The following is a 17298-nucleotide window of genomic DNA, read 5'->3' as shown; positions in this document are numbered from 1 at the left end:
TAAGAAAGATCTTGTCACAAAGAAGAGAAAAATTGAAGTTCAATTACTGGTCTGCTTTCCTAAAGAATTGTACCTGGGCTTCCCATTGGCATGTCTGAAAACTGTTCTATTTTGTGTTGTGTTAAAAACAAGAGTTTTGGAGCCAGACTGACCTAGCTTTTAGTTCCATGTCCATCTCTAGCTAGTTGGGTGACCCTGGATAAACTATTTACATGTGTTTTAGATTCTTTATAATATATGGAAATAGTGACACTTACAGGATAGTTGTAAGGAGTAAATCACAATATTATATCTGTAAAGCACTTAAAGTGCTTGTACTTATAAAAACTAAGTAAATCACAACTGTATTCATTAAATTTATGATTCACTGTAGGTAGCAGTTAATAATAAAATTATAACAGCTTAAGTTAGTTAACTTTTCTCTCTCATTAAAAAAAAATTTAAACAGTCCAGAGTTAATCTGGTGCCTCTATGATTTTCACGGACTCGGGTTCCTTCTGAATGTTAATCTGTCATCCTTATTCTTCTGTCTCACACTACAAGGTAGCTTCTAAAATTCTGGCTATCATGTTTGCATTTGGGGCACAAAGATAGAGGGGGCAACGAAGAAGGAGGAGACAAGCGGCATGTGCCAACTATCTTTTAAAGAGATGCTGAAAAGCTGACACCTGCTGCCTTTTTTTATCTCATTTGCCAAGCTCTTGGTCATATGACTGCAGAGAAGGCGAATATGTCCATATATAAAGTTTGATAAAACTTGCTTCCTCAGCCTCCTTGGCAGCAGGAGAGTTTAGGAAATGTGATCTTTATTCTTGGTAGCCATGTGTCCAGGAAAACATCAGGGTTTTCTATTAATAAAGAAGGTTGGGGAGATTGAATATTGAGTGGGCCATCCACAGTTTCTTCTGTAGTAGTACTTATTATTATTGACATTATTTATTATGTCCATAACTATTGATAATAAGTCTTAATGGCCTAAGTGCTATTACTTTCAGATGATTTTCTGTAACTATGTTCTGTTTCATTATGCTTTGATTTAACAATTTAGAGCAATACATATGTTTATTTCTAAGTTTTACTGGTCACCTCAATATAGCTACCAATTACTTGGTGTAGTTAGTTTTCAGAAATATGTTTATAAAATCAGATCCAGGCCAGTCATAATCAGTTGGGGTGGATTTGTTGTAACCAACAGAAAACCTGAGAGAGATGTAAGCAATTTCGGATTATTGTTTTGTTCTTGCTTAAGAAATCCAAATGTAGGCAGTTCTGGGCTGGTACAGCAGCTCAATGATAACTTCAAGGACTAAGGCCCTTTGATATTCCTGTTCTGCCTCTAGCCTGCTACTTTAATTCTTGGGCTTATCTCCTCATGATATAAAGGGGCCTCCAGGCCTTACGTTTGCATTCCAGGCAGGAATAAGGTGAAAAGGCCAAGGGCAAAGGGTCCTTCTCCTTTTATTTGTAAAGTAATACCCTCTTCATAGTCTACTGCCAAATATTCTTGACCAGAACTATATTATGTGGCTACCCTTACCTGCCAGGAAGGGTGGAAAGTGAGTTTTCTGCGAGGAAGGGAAGACTTAAAATGTATAAACCACTAGCAGTGTCCATCAAATCATTTGTTAAACATTCTTATATATGTTGATTTATTAAAAGAAAAAATTGTCTGCAGATTTATTAAATTCTCTTTGTTACAAACATACAGAACTTCAATTAGGTTTGGGTTTCATTTTTGTCATCTTTAATATTTCAGAGGAATGCTTTGCAAGCAATTTCTCCAGCCACCATGGAAGTTCTTATGCGAGTTTTAGCAGATTGTGATTCCTGGGAGGACGGAGATCCTGAAGAAGTGGGTAGGAAGGTAGAACTAACTCTCAAGTGCCTTACCGAAGTGGTACATATCCTTCTCAGTAGCAGCTCTGACCAGCGTCAAGTGGAAACCAGTACTATTCTGGAGAACTATTTTAAATTGCTAAATTCAGATCATTCAGCTTTACCTAATCAAAGAAGGTCCAGACAGTGGGAAAGCCGATTCATGGCTCTACAGATCAAAATGCTGAGTAAGTATTGCATAAAGACAGTTTTCTCTGAGTCTAATTTTTATTTTCATATTTCTCATTTTCTTTTGAAATACAAGGCCATCATGTGGAAAGTATTGATTGTTTAGTTCAGATATTGTGTGACTGTTTAGATTTTGACTTCCAAATAATTAACATAGAATCATTTTGTTTGTCTAACATCTTTGCTTTAACAAAGAGAGGCAAGTCTCTATAGTCTTTTCTGAAAGGATAGTCCACTAGAAGAATCAATATTAAAAAGAAAGTCAGATATGACTTTGAAATTGTAGGAAAAGTAAATTTTCAGATAATGCCATTTGTAGTAACCTATGGCAAAAAGTCACATACAATCAATTTTGTATATGTCTCTATAACATCTCTGTAAAGGTAACTTCAACATCTGCCCTTCCTCTAGAGGGCCCCTTTTTGTTTTTGTTCTTCATCAGATCCTCTGTGTGTATGTGTCTGTTTCTTTTTCTCTCTCTTTGTTTTGGTTGTTTTGTGTAACTCTGTGCTTACATCTCTCTCTCTGCTTTGCAAGCTCCCTCACCAACATACATGATTTCTTATTGTATTTCCATGTTATCATTAAATGCAAATATTATTAACTCATAGTTACTTAATATAGAAATAAAATATTTTCATTACAGCTAACTAGGAGATTCAGATAAGTAAAAAAAGAAAATAAAAGTTCTTTATATCTTACCACCCAGACATAAACAGCATTAATGTTTTGGTGTATAGCTTCTAAAGACATAAAAATGCTTTTATGTGTTTATGTGTGTGTGTGGTGTCAATTTAAACATATTGGACATCAAAATCTTGTTGAAAATGATCCATTACAACATTTGTTTCTTTAGGAAAATGAGATTTTCTTATGTAATTTTTATTCCTGTATAACATGCCATGTTTTATAATTATTACAAATTTTAAGTTTGTGAGTGAGTTTAAGTCTATATTGAATGGACTTCTTTTTTATTAGGATCTATGGTATTGCCTGTGACAGATGTCCTTTGATTTATGGATGGGGCTATCCCTTCAGTAGGAAACAAGAGCAAAACATTGTCATAAATGGATTAATTGAAGTCTCATTTTCATAATGGCCATATGTTAATTTTATAGTATATAAATGAGACTATGTTGCCAAACACTATGTTGCCAACCAGTTGTTGTTTATTAATAGCAAATTGGGCATTTAAATGTGAGACTTACGATGGAATAACAACTAAATAAGTCTCTGGAAAATATATATCACTCATATAAAATTTAAATATTTCAAATAATAAAGTATAAAATTTTTCACTTTTCTTATCAAGTGGTAATTACAGAATTTGTTTGCTATTCCTCATCCCTATTATTTCCCAATACATTTACATGTTTTGTTAGCTGAAAAGCCTAAATTAAAAATATGATTAAATATTCATATGATCCTAAACTTTCATTTTACATGGATGATTTGCTTTTATTTTTCTAGATACCATCACAGCCATGTTAGATTGCACAGACAGGCCTGTTCTTCAGGCCATTTTTCTGAACAGTAATTGTTTTGAACATCTCTTACGACTGCTACAGAATTGCAAGGTATTTCTCTATTATCATTATTGTCTTTGATTTTAATAAGCTATTGTTTGTGGGTTTTTTTTTTTTTGCTTGTTTTTTGTTTTGAGACAGAGTCTCGCTGTGTTGCCCGGGCTAGAGTGAGTGCCGTGGCGTCAGCCTAGCTCACAGCAACCTCAGACTCCTGGGCTTAAGCGATCCTACTGCCTCAGCCTCCCCAGTACCTGGGACTACAGGCATACGCCACCATGCCTGGCTAATTTTTTCTATATATATATTTTTAGTTGGCCAGATAATTTCTTTCTATTTTTAGTAGATATGAGGTCTCGCTCTTGATGAGGCTGGTCTTGAACTCCTGACCTCTTGCAATCCACCCGCCTCGGCCTCCCAGAGTGCCAGGATTACAGGCGTGAGCCACTGCGCCCAGCCTTGTTTGTGTTTTAATTCACATTTGAGCATATTAGTACTGAATTTTTATAATAAATTTCTGTCTGCATTTAATTATGTAACCAAGTTTTATCTTGAATTGAAACTATTATATCATTTGTAATTTTTTAAATACTTTAAAGGTGGCTGGGTGTGGTGGCTCATGTCTGTAATCCTAGCACTCTGGGAAGCCTAGGTGGGAGGATTGTTAGAGCTCAGAAGTTTGAGACCAGCCTGAGCAAGAGCGAAACCCTGTCTCTACCAAAAATAGAAAAAAATCAGGCACACACCTGTAGTCCCAGCTACTCGGGAGGCTGAGCCAGGAGGATCAATCACTTGAGCCTGGGAGTTTGAGGTTGTAGTGAACTACGATGATGCCTGCACTTTAGCTAGGGCAACAGAGCAAGACTCTGTCTCAAAAAAAAACCACAAAAGAATGACAAAAAAGACTTTAATGGTAGTCAAATTGGAAACTATTAATAATTTCTTTGTATGAGAAGCATTTCAGTACATGAAGTGTTTTATTTTGACTCTACCCAGGAATATCTTTGACATCCTCTAAGTCATTTGTTGCTTCTGAGCTTTCTTAACTATTTGTGTCAAAGGATATTAATATGATCAAGATTTTGCCTTTAATTCTTTGAAAAAGTTAAGCTTCTCATAGAAATGCTGTCTTCTATTGCAGTCTGCAAACCTGACTCCAAGTTACCTATCTTGAACTCTGTTTTTGTTAAGTTGAAATTTCAACTTCACATAAATAGAAATATTGCTTATCTTTTACTGGGTTTACTTTCAAACCAAATTGGAATGTGTGCTACCAGTACCATGATTCCTCAGTATCTCTGGGGGATTGGTTCCAGGACTTCTCATGGGTACCAAAATCCACAAATGTTCAAGTCCCTTATATAAAATGGAATAGTATTTGCATATAACCTATGCACATACTTTAAATCATTTCTAGATTACTTGTAATACCTAATACAATGCTATGTAAATAGTTGTTATGCCATATTGTTTAGGGAATGATGACAAGGAAAAAAAAGTCTCTACATGCGTAGTACAGATGCAATTTTTTTCTGAGTGTTTTCGATCTAAGTTTAGCAGAGTCTATAGATGCAGAACCCAGGGATAGAGAGGACTGATGTAGCTAATCAAACAAGGAAAGTGTTTGATGACGGTAATTTTTTTTTTTTAGTTTTGCATTTCATAAAGGCTTTTTGACATATTGTCCAATTGAACAATTTTAATTACATGCATGTTGTTGCAACATGTTCTTTGTAGAAAATATTCATTGTAGGAAAATTGAAAAATTGAGATAATAATGAAAAAGAAAAGGTAACCCCTATAATTCTATCAACCAGAATAAAAGCTACTGTTTATTAACTGCTTACTTTGTCATGTACACTCTGTTAGGTACCTTCTGAGGTCACACAACATATGCTGCCCTCATGATGACCAGTTGATAGATTAGGCAAGAAGTTTCAGACCCAGAGTTTCAGTTTATTTCTTTGTGACTTCAAGGCCTTTGTTTTTAACTTTTACACTATGTGATGTCCAAAATGATAATTTTATATGTTTATTTCCATTCTTCTTTTAAACATGTAATATTTTTGTGTGTGTGTGTATATATATATATATATTTTTTTTTTTTTTCTTTTTTTTTTTGGGACAGAGTCTCACTCTGTTGCCTGGGCTAGAGTGCTGTGGCATCAGCCTAGCTCACTGCAACCTCAAACTCCTGGGCTTAAACAATCCTGCTGCCTCAGCCTCCTGAGTAGCTGGGACTACAGGCATGCGCCACCATGCCTGGCTAATTTTTTCTATATATTTTTAGTTGTCCAGCTAATTTCTTTCTATTTTTTTTTAGTAGAGATGGGGTCTCACTCTTGCTCAGGCTGGTCTCAAACTCCTGAGCTCAAACGATCCTCCCGCCTTGGCCTCCCAGAGTATTAGGATTACAGGCATGAGCCACCATGCCTGGCCATTTTTGCATAATTTAAATAAAAATTTATAAATAATTTGATGCCTTGTCAAGGCCAAATAACATATTCTATGATTATTAAAGTAGTACATACTCATTGTAAAGTAGAAACATTGATAGCATATTTATTCATCCATACAATAATAAATATATTAATTCCAAAATTTTTTGCTCATGAGTGAAAACTGGTGATAATTCCAATAAAAAACAACCTTCTTAGGATGCTCTTAATAAAGATTTCTTTATAAATCTAAATCTGAATTTTTCTTTCTTTTACTCTTTTTCTTTTTTTTTGAGAACGAGTCTCACTCTGTTGTCTGGGCTAGAGTGCCTTGGTGTCATAGCTCACTGCAACCTCAAACTCTTGAGCGAGTGATCCTCCTGCCTCAGCCTGCCGAGTACCTGGGACTACAGGCGTGCATCACCACACATGGCTAATTTTTGAAAAATTCTTTTAGAGATGGGGTCTTGTTGCCCAGGGCAGTCTCAAACTCCTGGCCAAAAATGACCCTCCCATCTCAGCCTCCCAAATGCTAGGATTACAGGCATAAGCCACTGCGCTGGGCCTCCCTTTTAATTTCTTTTGAATTATCTTTCTCTTTACCGAAACTGAGCTAAGGCCAAGGCCTTTTGGGGTGCTGAGTTTTATATACTGAAACTAAAATACTTAATTCGTTTATTTAATTCGGAAGATGGTAATCCCTTTACAGAATACAAACTAATATAATTTAAGCTCAACTCTTGATGACTTTGGAGAATACTGTTATCCAAAGTTTTAATAAAATGAGCAGATAAATTCAGTAAATGCTACATCTGACCTCCCTTATGAAAGTACATATTAGCATATTTGAGACTCTGAGAGATATTTCTGGAAAGAACCCTTTTTAAAATTAGTTTTATAGGATTTCACAAACTTACTTGACTATAGGACCCTACATATGTATTACTCATTTCAGTATCTTTAGTCTATCTCAATAGCAGCCTTCCTTCTTTTCTGTGAGGCATTCTTTGCTGATTCTTTAGGAATTTTTTAGGAATATTAACTAATTCTAATTATTGCTGTTGTTTCTTATTTTCATAACTTTGAGTTCCAAGAGATAAATATTTAGTATATAAACTAATAGTAGTTTGTAATACAAAAAGTGAATAATCTTTAATTTCTAAAAGTGTGATATACTTCACGAGTGGATTCTTAGATTTATTTTCAAGAGACATGGGAATCCATTTAATCTTCATTACTGCTTATAGGTAACAATTTAATGTTCTTTCTCCATTATTCTTGTCTCTGTTTTTAACAGCTATTTTTAAATGCTAACAATAAGGTGGCAGACAAGAACGAGAAAGACCTTGCCAACAAATTACTGACAGAAATGAATGAGGACCAGGTATCTACAAAGCCTGCATCTTGTTTCAGCTGAAGTCCAAAATCAGTCAATGGGAGTAACTATTCCTGTACTTTTCTTCTTACATCTTAAAATACACAAACAGTATTTAATTCTAATATTCACTAATTACTTTTGAAAATTATTTAAAAATTGAAATAAAAATTGCTTTCCTCTAAAGGATAAGTATCTTCATGGTTGACATAAACAAGCAATGTGTATTTTTTTTTTTTAGTTTGAGGAGATATAAAGTACAGGAATGGGATCCCAAATATCAATGCTGTCCACCTGGTGGTGATTTTCATATTTTGGGGGCTTCCTTTTCTAAGCACTGTGGTACATTGAGACCTTAGGGCTTTGTTTGTGAATATGTATAGTCATTGTTAATATCTTGATTCTTTGCTTCTTATTGACAAGTAATGATTATAATTTAATGGACAACTCAAATCTTAGAGGAAGAGAAGAAGATGCCGAATGCTTTGAGTGTTAATTTAGCATAAAACCTGACTTTCTTTCGTTCTAAAAATTCAACTCTATATGGGTATGATAAAGTAAAAATATGTAATTTTGTTGCTTCTCACAATACATTAGATAATTTAGTTTGAAAGAAAACTACCTATAAAAATTACTTTGCTATTTTTCTTTTCCAAAATGTTTGTGAGAGAACTTACATTATATCTTTTATTAACATTGTTTTAATGTCCAGGTTTATAAATAGAGTTATGGTATAACGAGACATTATAATCCATTGTTTTCTATTCTGGATGTGAAATATCAATTTACAGAGTACTGTTTTAGATTTTTCTGTAAGTATTAATCTATCTTAAGGCCTACTTACATGGATTAATAAAACAATTATAATAGTCTCTTAGAGGCTTATGTTACACTTCCAAATTGTAGGTGAAACAAAGTTTTTTTTGCTTCTCTTGGATGAAGTCTAGGACTGATTTTATTTGTATGAAATTCTGCTGTATGCAGAATGTTTAGTGCATATTGTAATATGTTTATTCTATGAAATATTTAACAAACAATATAAACAAAAACCAGGATTCTAAATTAAATAACTTGTCTAAAATTGGTAAAGCTTAGCTTAATACTACAAAGATCTAATACTCAAAGGTGTTTTGCTCAGAGGGAGAGAGGAAAATACTATTTGTAGAGTGACTACAGTCAGCTCATAGTAATATATTCCTGAAAGAAGATTTTTGGGATTGTTTTTACAACTTTGTAGTCCTCATTCTATGCTTTCATGATTGACTAAGCCTGATATTACAGTCATGTTCTATCTTTTAATATTGTTGATGTTAGTTTTGGTTTCCACAATAAATGCACTGCCCTGAAATTTAACACATCTCTTCTTTATGATGAAGCTTAAACAATAAAAGGCAAAATGAAGCTAGTTTTTATTTTTTCATAAAACTTTTTGCATTAAAAGGTGCCTTCTCAGAAACATGACAGTACTTATGTATGTCATTTTATGTATCTGCTTCAAAGTTTGTACTTTATGTAAAAATAGATATACATAATTGTTTACAAGTATGATTAATTGGTGTATGCACATACCGTTTCAGTTTTTTTTTTTTTTTTTTTTTGAGACAGAGTTTCACTCTGTTGCCCAGGCTAGAATGAGTGCCGTGGCATCAGCCTAGCTCACAGCAACCTCAAACTCCTGGGCTCAAGCGATCCTTCTGCCTCAGCCTCCCGAGTAGCTGGGACTACAGGCATGCGCCACCATGCCTGGCTAATTTTTTCTATATATATTTTTAGCTGTCCATATAATTTCTTTCTATTTTTAGTAGAGATGGGGTCTCGCACTTGCTCAGGCTGGTCTCGAACGCCTGAGCTCCAACGATCCGCCCGCCTCGGCCTTCCAGAGTGCTGGGATTACAGGCGTGAGCCACCGTGCCCGGCCCTGTTTCAGTTTTAACAAAGGGTTTGGAAATTAAGTGAAGAAGATTATTTTAGCTATGTTATACATGCAAGTGGAATTTAAACCCAGAAAGTTCAAGTGTATTTTTGAAGGGAAATTAAAACATAATAGAATTTCAAATGATAGATCTCCTTCCCTTCCTCTTGAGATTGTCCATTATTTTTAAAAAGCATGTGTTAAGCTTGGTGTTTTTTTCTTAAAACATTTTAATGTAATGAGTGAATGTTGCCTTATCCTTCTTGACACATGGCTTATTTTCTGTTAAGTAGGTAACTTTTCTTGCAGGTTATAGTGTTTCAGAAATCCATTTCATTGAAAGAGGAATGTAATGCATGTTAAGTAATTATTTCTTTTTTTCAGGTTTTCAGGACAAAGGTTTCCTAACTGAATAAAAATCTTGAACGCATTTGTTAATTTCTTGCTTTTTTTTCCCCCTCTGGTAGGCATTTCAGGGACCGTTGGATTGTTTGGCTGTATCAACCATTCAGGCTTTGACGGCAGTAATGAACAAGTCTCCAGCTGCTAAGGTAAACCATATATTCCCCTAGTTTTAAGATGTTGTCTTAGATATACTAGTTTTCACTATATAAATCCCGAAGTAATATATGAAAGTATATAATACTTACGGGTTTAACATCCGAAATGAAATAGTTCTCAAAATAATATCATCTTAGCATAAGAATAAGTATACTATTATTTGCTTATACTACTGATAATTTTAAAGACAAATCCCTGTGGGCACTACTTTAGGATTTTAAATGACGTTGATGATTGAACTGCAAACTAATAGGGATTTACAATGTTGTTCAAAGAATGGGACAATGGTACTGGTGTTGAAATGTTGAAATGATCATTTTAAGTGATTCTATGGTTAGTGAATTTAAGAAATTTATGTATTTTTATATTATAGTTTTTCTTTATTAATAAAATGAACGTTTTTCACATGTGAATAGCCTATCAATTCGGGACTTGTTTTTCCAGATTGTGTGGCCATGGGAATTCTGCTTCTTTGTAGCTAACCCTCAGGGTTTTCTGTCCCCTCTCATTCTCTACCACTGACTGTTCTGTCCACTTTCGTTGGTAGTTACCTTACATGCTGATAGTTACCTTATTGGTTTTTGTCAGGATTAGTGAGATCATCTGTGTAAAGTGGCTAGCCTAGTGCCAGGCAGATGCTAAGTGTCAGTGACGGTTATTATTATTACCACTTTATGCTTTTATCTGCCATGTCTAATATACTTCATGCCTTGCCTTTCTGGTACCAGAAATGAATTAATTACTGCCTGTTCCTTGAGCCATGCCTTCAGTTGTATTCCTTAGTTTCCATTGGTTTGTGTTAGGAGACCGTAACTTTTGCTTGAGAAATGTTAATGTAGCTCATGGTTAGGTTGCTATTGAGTAGGCTTTTACAACTTTTACAGTCTGGCTTATGACTTTAATCTCCATTTAATAGTAGTTTCTACAAGGAAGAAATCATTTTAACTTCTGAGTAATTGGTTTTTGATCACAATGGACCACCTATACTGTATTCTGAAATTCAAACCTAAAAGATATTCAAGTCTTTTTAAAAGATAATTTTTTAAACTATGTAATATCTTGCATGGTTTAAAATTCAAAAGGTTATATAACAAACATACCTTTTAAAAAAAAATTTCCTTCCTATCCTTGACCCAAAACAATTATTCCCCTCCCCAGAAGCAACCAGTCTTACTGGTTTTATTTAAAACCTTTTGATATTTTAGTGAGTGTATATATTTTTACCTAATTTAATGGGCCAATTTAGTCTGTTCTAGGCTTTTTGGTTGTCTTTATATTTCACTTCGTGGCTTTGGGTGCCCACGCGTTCAAAAATACATGTGATACAGGACTTCCTAAAATGAACTTGGGGCTTCAGATAATTGAGACCATTTAGATACAAAATAGCAGGGAGAGAAAACTTTGTACTCAGTTTCTTTCCGGCCACCACTCAAAATTGCCAGAACTCTTCAGTCTAATCCTTTGAGGTTTATGTCTGATTCCTCTTACCCTCAAAGTCTCATTTTTTCTCTAGTTTTGTTTTGACTTCACCTAATAGCCTACTAATTACAAATCAAGTGAAAATAATGAGGAAGTGTCATGCCCTAATCTGCAAATAATATAATAACTCTATAATACACAGTTAATGCTAATTTCTTTTTTTTTTGTATTTTGGTAGATTATTGTAACTTCATTATTCTAGAAAATATATGGATTCTGTTTTAAGGTGAAGGCATGTGACTTAAGAAAACATATATTGAATTCATAATATTTTTATTTAATATTAAGTTAATTAGCTTAAATGGGTATTGTTGACTATTTTTAATATCCCAACAAATTTAGTCTTTGAAAATGTGCTTTGATGTATTATTTTCCCCTTCTAGGAAGTATTTAAAGAAAGAATTGGTTACACACATATGTTTGAAGTATTAAAATCCCTGGGTCAGCCACCACTGGAACTACTTAAAGAACTTATGAATATGGTGAGTTTTTAATCTTTCTTAAAAAGAAGTTCCATTATCTCAATTTCAAAAATGACAGCTAACCTTTTGTCTTTTATGTTACTTTCCAGGCTGTAGAGGGTGACCACACCTCGGTTGGGATTTTGGGCATTAGTAATGTCCAGCCTCTCTTGCTTCTTATCCAGTGGCTTCCAGAACTAGAATCCTATGACCTGCAAATCTTCATCTCTGATTGCCTGAAAAGAATTTGTTGTCTTAACAGACAGAGTCGGACTATTTGTGTCAATGCAAACATGGGAATTAGAATCATTGAAACACTTGACTCCCATTCTTCCCTCCATCGAATTTGTGCTGAGAACTTGATTGCAATCCATGGTTCCTTGGGGAGTCAGTCAGTGAGCTCAGAAGAAATCCGTCGACTACTACGATTGCTGAGAGTGGATGAATCTGAATATATTCACCCTTACATCACTCCTGTGACTCGAGCAATCCTGACAATGGCCCGAAAACTAAGTCTAGAGAGTGCACTGCAGTATTTTAATTTGTCACATAGCATGGCAGGAATTTCTGTGCCTCCCATACAGAAATGGCCAGGGTCTGCCTTTTCATTTAGTGCTTGGTTTTGCTTAGATCAGGATCAGTTGTCTCTTGGCATTGCTAACAAAGGAGGAAAAAGAAAACAATTGTACAGGTACTGGTCCAAGTTATGGATTATAGGTGAATGCTGTCATAACAATATATGCTGTGACTTTTAAACAGGAAAAAGTTTTTCCAAGCATCTACTGTGTTTTTTTTAAGGGGGAGAGTGAGGATGGGGATTCAATTTCCCCCCCTTTTTTTTTAAGACAGAGTCTCACTCTGTCACCCTGGGTAGAGTGGAGTGGTATCATGGTAGCTCACTGCAACCCAAACTCCTGGCCTCAAGTAATCCTCCTGCCTCAGCCACCCAAGTAGCTGGGACTACAGGTGGATGCCAGAATGCCTGGCTGATTTTTCTATTTTTAGTAGAGATATGGTCTCACTCTTGCTCAGGCTGGTCTTGAACTCCTGATGTCAAGCGATCCTACCGCCTCAGCCTCTCAGAGTACTAGGATTACACGTGTGAGCCACTGTGCCAGGCCAAGCATCCAGTTTTTAAATGTACAAGAATTTATCTAAAATGTTTTCATTCTTAGTCTGCACACAACTTAATTATAAATGCCTTATTGCTTTCATAATAATAGGTGTATATCTCAAATATTTTGTTGTTAAGTTCTGAGACTTGTTTGGAAATAAGTTTCCTTCTTAAAAGTAGTGTAAATGTGGAGAAAAGAGGAATAATAAATTTGAAAATGAATGATGATCTCTGTTCCATTGGACATGCTGTATGTTTATATGAAGGAACAGAAAACCTATGTGTATGTACATCCAGACTTTACTAGCTAGTAATTTTTAATATGTCTTGTCATTTTTAAGACCTTTATTTATACTTTCTGAATCTTATGTGGAAGAATTTTGAAAATTTGAAACTTTATGGTTTTACTTTTGCTAGTGAAATTCCACTTGTAAGTCTACCTTTTATAATTTACTAAACTCTTATGCCCAAAAAGGATTTTAAAAATATTGTTGAAACAACATTGCATTGATGTGTGACAATAGAATGTAAAGCATAGCATTGTTGATAAAGATGGTCATGATGGCTTTATGATTTTGTATGCTTCAGTGATGATGAAACTCAACAAGTGGCTTCAAGTGTTCTGATAATATGTATTTTTGTTAGCTTTTTTACAGGAAGTGGCATGGGTTTTGAAGCTTTTATTACCCATTCAGGTATGTTGGTTGTGGCAGTGTGCACAAAAAGAGAATACGCAACAGTTATGCTTCCTGACCACAGTTTCTGTGATTCTCTCTGGGTAAGGCTTTAGGACATTACATTTAACTATTAATATGGTTAATGCTATTTACCATCATCATCATCATAAAATCAGGAGTAATCATTTTTCTGCTAAAAAAATTGAACATTACGATTTCTTGGTTTTCTAGAAGCAAATTTGATTTTTTTTTTTTTTTTTTTGAGACACAGTCTCGCTCTGTTGCCCTGGCTAGAGTGCCGTGGCATCAGCCTAGCTCACAGCAACCTCAAACTCCTGGGCTTAAGCAATCCTCTGTCTCAGCCTCCCAAGTAGCTGGGACTATAGGCTTGTGCCACCATGCCCGGCTAATTTTTTCTATATATATTTTTAGCTGTCCAAATCATTTCTTTCTATTTTTAGTAGAGATGGCATCTCGCTCTTGCTCAGACTGGCCTCGTACTCCTGACCTCGAGCGATCCACCTTCCTCGGCCTCGCAGAGTGCTAGGATTACAGGCATGAGCCACCGCACCCGGCCTGCAAATTTGATTTTGAATTTCAATTTTAAATGAGATGATAGGTTGTTAAAAACAATGCATTTCTATTGCTTTTCTAAAAATATATAATGCTTCTCATTAAACTGATTCTAAATATTACTTATAGCCTTGGAAATATAGAAAATTTACGTTACAGTCTGTGTAAATTTTCTAGAATAGGATTAAGTGCTTTTGTAGTACTACAGAAAAAATTGTTATTCACTTTGAAAACATCATTTTAATCAGCATTTAACTATGCTTAATCTTAATGTTCTACTGTTCACACAAACTAGTTATAAAGTAATATTGTGAAAGCGTTTTTCATTCCAAAGATGTAATATAATTTTAGTCTTTTAAATGTGTGTTTTACTTCACCAGCACAATATAACCATTGTTCACATGCCTGGAAAAAGGCCCTTTGGTCAGAGCCTTGTCTATATTTATGACAATGGACAGCAGAAGGTTTCTGCACCTCTCAGATTTCCTGCCATGAATGAAGTAAGCATATCTGACCTACTCTTTACAGATACGATTGAGAACTCTTGAAAATTTTCAGTTAACGTAGAAGGTTCTGTTTATTCTAAATATGTGCCCCCAAATTTTAAGGTGTTTTCTGTATTCTAAGACATATGGTACTATTCAATTCTGTTAGCCTGTCATTATTAGGTGAAATCAAACAATGAGAATAAAGGAAAACAATTCAAGGAAGAAAACAAATGTAATTAAAGTCTTGGAAAAAGAGACTTATAACAGGAAAGCCAAAGAAATGAATACAGCAGACCAAGGTGTCATTTAATAAAGCTCTCCAAATATGTGAAATACTTAAGAGAATATTATGATGAACTCTTTTCCATCTCCATTGTAATTGAAACAATGAAGAAACTTAAAACCTTCACATTGCAGTTAGGTATAAAATAGAATTTATTTACTGAAGTGGTTCTCAAAGAACACTAGTATAAAAAGTTCATTGAGAATTTTTGGATAATTTTGAGAGGGACTTTTCTGAAGGTAATGGAATGGAGTAGATTATTTATCAAGTCCTAGGATTCAAGTCATTCCTTCTGGCTTTTCATCTCAATGACAGGATAGCCTGTAATTAGTGTTAATATTCATGTGTAATTCTCTGTTTATAAATTTAAAGGAGAAAAGTAGCTTTCTTGATTTTAGAAAACAGTAAAAACAAAAAGTTTCATAATATACACTCTTTAAAAATTCAAAATTTGCAGAAGGATATAAAGTGGGTCATAAAAGTAATGCATCCAAATTCTGTAGATCAAAGGTAACTTTGCTAATGATTTCTTATGTATATATATGAATGTACACATTATGATCCAAGAAAAATAAAACTGCTTCCACTTTTATTTTCAATTTATTTATTTTTGTAATTTTATGTACTGTTTAATTTTAAATATGAGGATAGATATTTAATTAAAATTGTATAATTTTTTTGTTTCTTAATTTTTTAGCCTTTCACTTCATGTTGTATTGGTTCAGCTGGACAAAGAACCACCACTCCTCCACCATCCCAAATCCCAGATCCACCTTTTTCTTCTCCCATTAGCCCTCATCGGACATCATTTGGTGGAATTCTTTCATCAGCCTCCTGGGGAGGAACAATTGAAAAATCAAAATTGATTACCAAATTGATATCAGCTGGAACCCAAGACAGTGAATGGGGATGTCCCACATCTCTGGAGGGTCAGCTAGGGTCTGTTATCATCTTCTATGAAGCACTACAGCCTTCTCAGGTGAAGGCATTATATTTAGCAGGTGAGCATGTACAGTCATAATGCTTAATTAAATTTAGAGTTTTTTCTGTTGTCTAAATGTATTCTGAAAAATATATTTGATCTAAAGAGTGTATTTGTTTTAATTGAAGCTGAAAGGGAAGAAAAAGCCCACCATGTATCATACTTTTTTTTGGTAGGCATAAATAAAGCAAATCTTTGGAAAATATTTTTAAAATCATCCATAATACTGCCTCTATTAGTCTGCTACGGCTGACATAACAAAATTTCACAGACTGGGTAGCTTTAACAACAGCAGTTTATTTTCTCACAGTCTGGAAGCTGGAAGTTCAAGATCAAGGTGCCATCAGGTTTGATTTCTAGTGAGGTTCTATTCCTGACTTATAGGTTGCTGCCTTCTTGCTGTGTCTTCACATGATCTTTTCTCTGTGTGCACATGAACAGAGAAAGAGATCTCTGGTATTTCTTCTTTTCTTATAAGGGGCCCTATCAGATTAGGGCCCTACCCTTATGACTTCATTTAAACTTAATTACATTCTTAAAGGTTGGGGTTATGGCTTTAACATAAGAATTTTAGGGGAACATAGTTTGGTCCATAATACTGCCAATACTTTTGACAGATTTTCATGATAGAAACAGAATATAAGCCTATCATAAGAAATTATATAACTGATTCCAAAATCATGAGTCTTACTCCAAAACTTACCATTTTTACAATTGATATATTAATATATCTGAAGAATCCATGAAGGCAGTAGAATTAGGAGACCTTGGATAAGTTTACAACTGGTTTTTTTGTTATTGTTTTGGCTTTTTCTTTTTCTTTTGGCTATGATTTTTTTTTTTTTTTGAGACAGAGTCTCTCTCTGTTGCCCAGCCTAGGGTGCCATGGTGTCAGGCTAGCTCACAGCAACCTCAAACTCCTAGGCTCAAGCAATCCTTCTGCCTCAGCCTCCCAAGTAGCTGGGACTACAGGTATGCGCCACCATGACTAGCTAATTTTTTCTATATATTTTTAGTTGTCCAGCTAATTTCTTTCTATTTTTTTTAGTAGAGACGGGATCTCACTCTTGCTCAGGCTGGTCTCGAACTCCTGAGCTCAAATGATCCACCCGTCTCGGCCTCCCAGAGTGCTAGGATTGTAGGCGTGAGCCATTGTGCTTGGCTGGCTATGATTTTAAACATACATACCAATGGTTATTATTGGATCCTAATTACTTTCAAAATTATAACTGTACTCTAGCAATATGTTCAGGAGTTAAGCCTTTAAGAGTCATATACATTAACTTAGCAGATTAGCTTATTTGTCAAAATGTCTTTTTTAGATTGCATGGGAATTTTGAGATGAATGGGACTGTACAGATTTTCAAA

General features: G+C 34.7%; 1 protein-coding gene across 1 annotated transcript in view; it reads left to right on the top strand.

Moving 5' to 3' along the window:
* Positions 1-17298, top strand: part of NBEAL1 (neurobeachin like 1) — a 158739-nt gene that overhangs the window by 51197 nt on the left and 90244 nt on the right. The window contains 9 exon segments of the mRNA XM_045559692.1: positions 1757-2063; positions 3535-3641; positions 7323-7409; positions 9780-9863; positions 11736-11834; positions 11924-12504; positions 13573-13705; positions 14558-14677; positions 15646-15949. Of these exon segments, the coding sequence (XP_045415648.1) occupies positions 1757-2063; positions 3535-3641; positions 7323-7409; positions 9780-9863; positions 11736-11834; positions 11924-12504; positions 13573-13705; positions 14558-14677; positions 15646-15949 (1822 nt within the window).

The sequence above is a fragment of the Lemur catta genome, chromosome 8 (assembly GCF_020740605.2).
Source record: "Lemur catta isolate mLemCat1 chromosome 8, mLemCat1.pri, whole genome shotgun sequence".
NCBI lineage: Eukaryota > Metazoa > Chordata > Mammalia > Primates > Lemuridae > Lemur > Lemur catta.
This window is presented reverse-complemented; position numbering and strand designations above follow the sequence as displayed.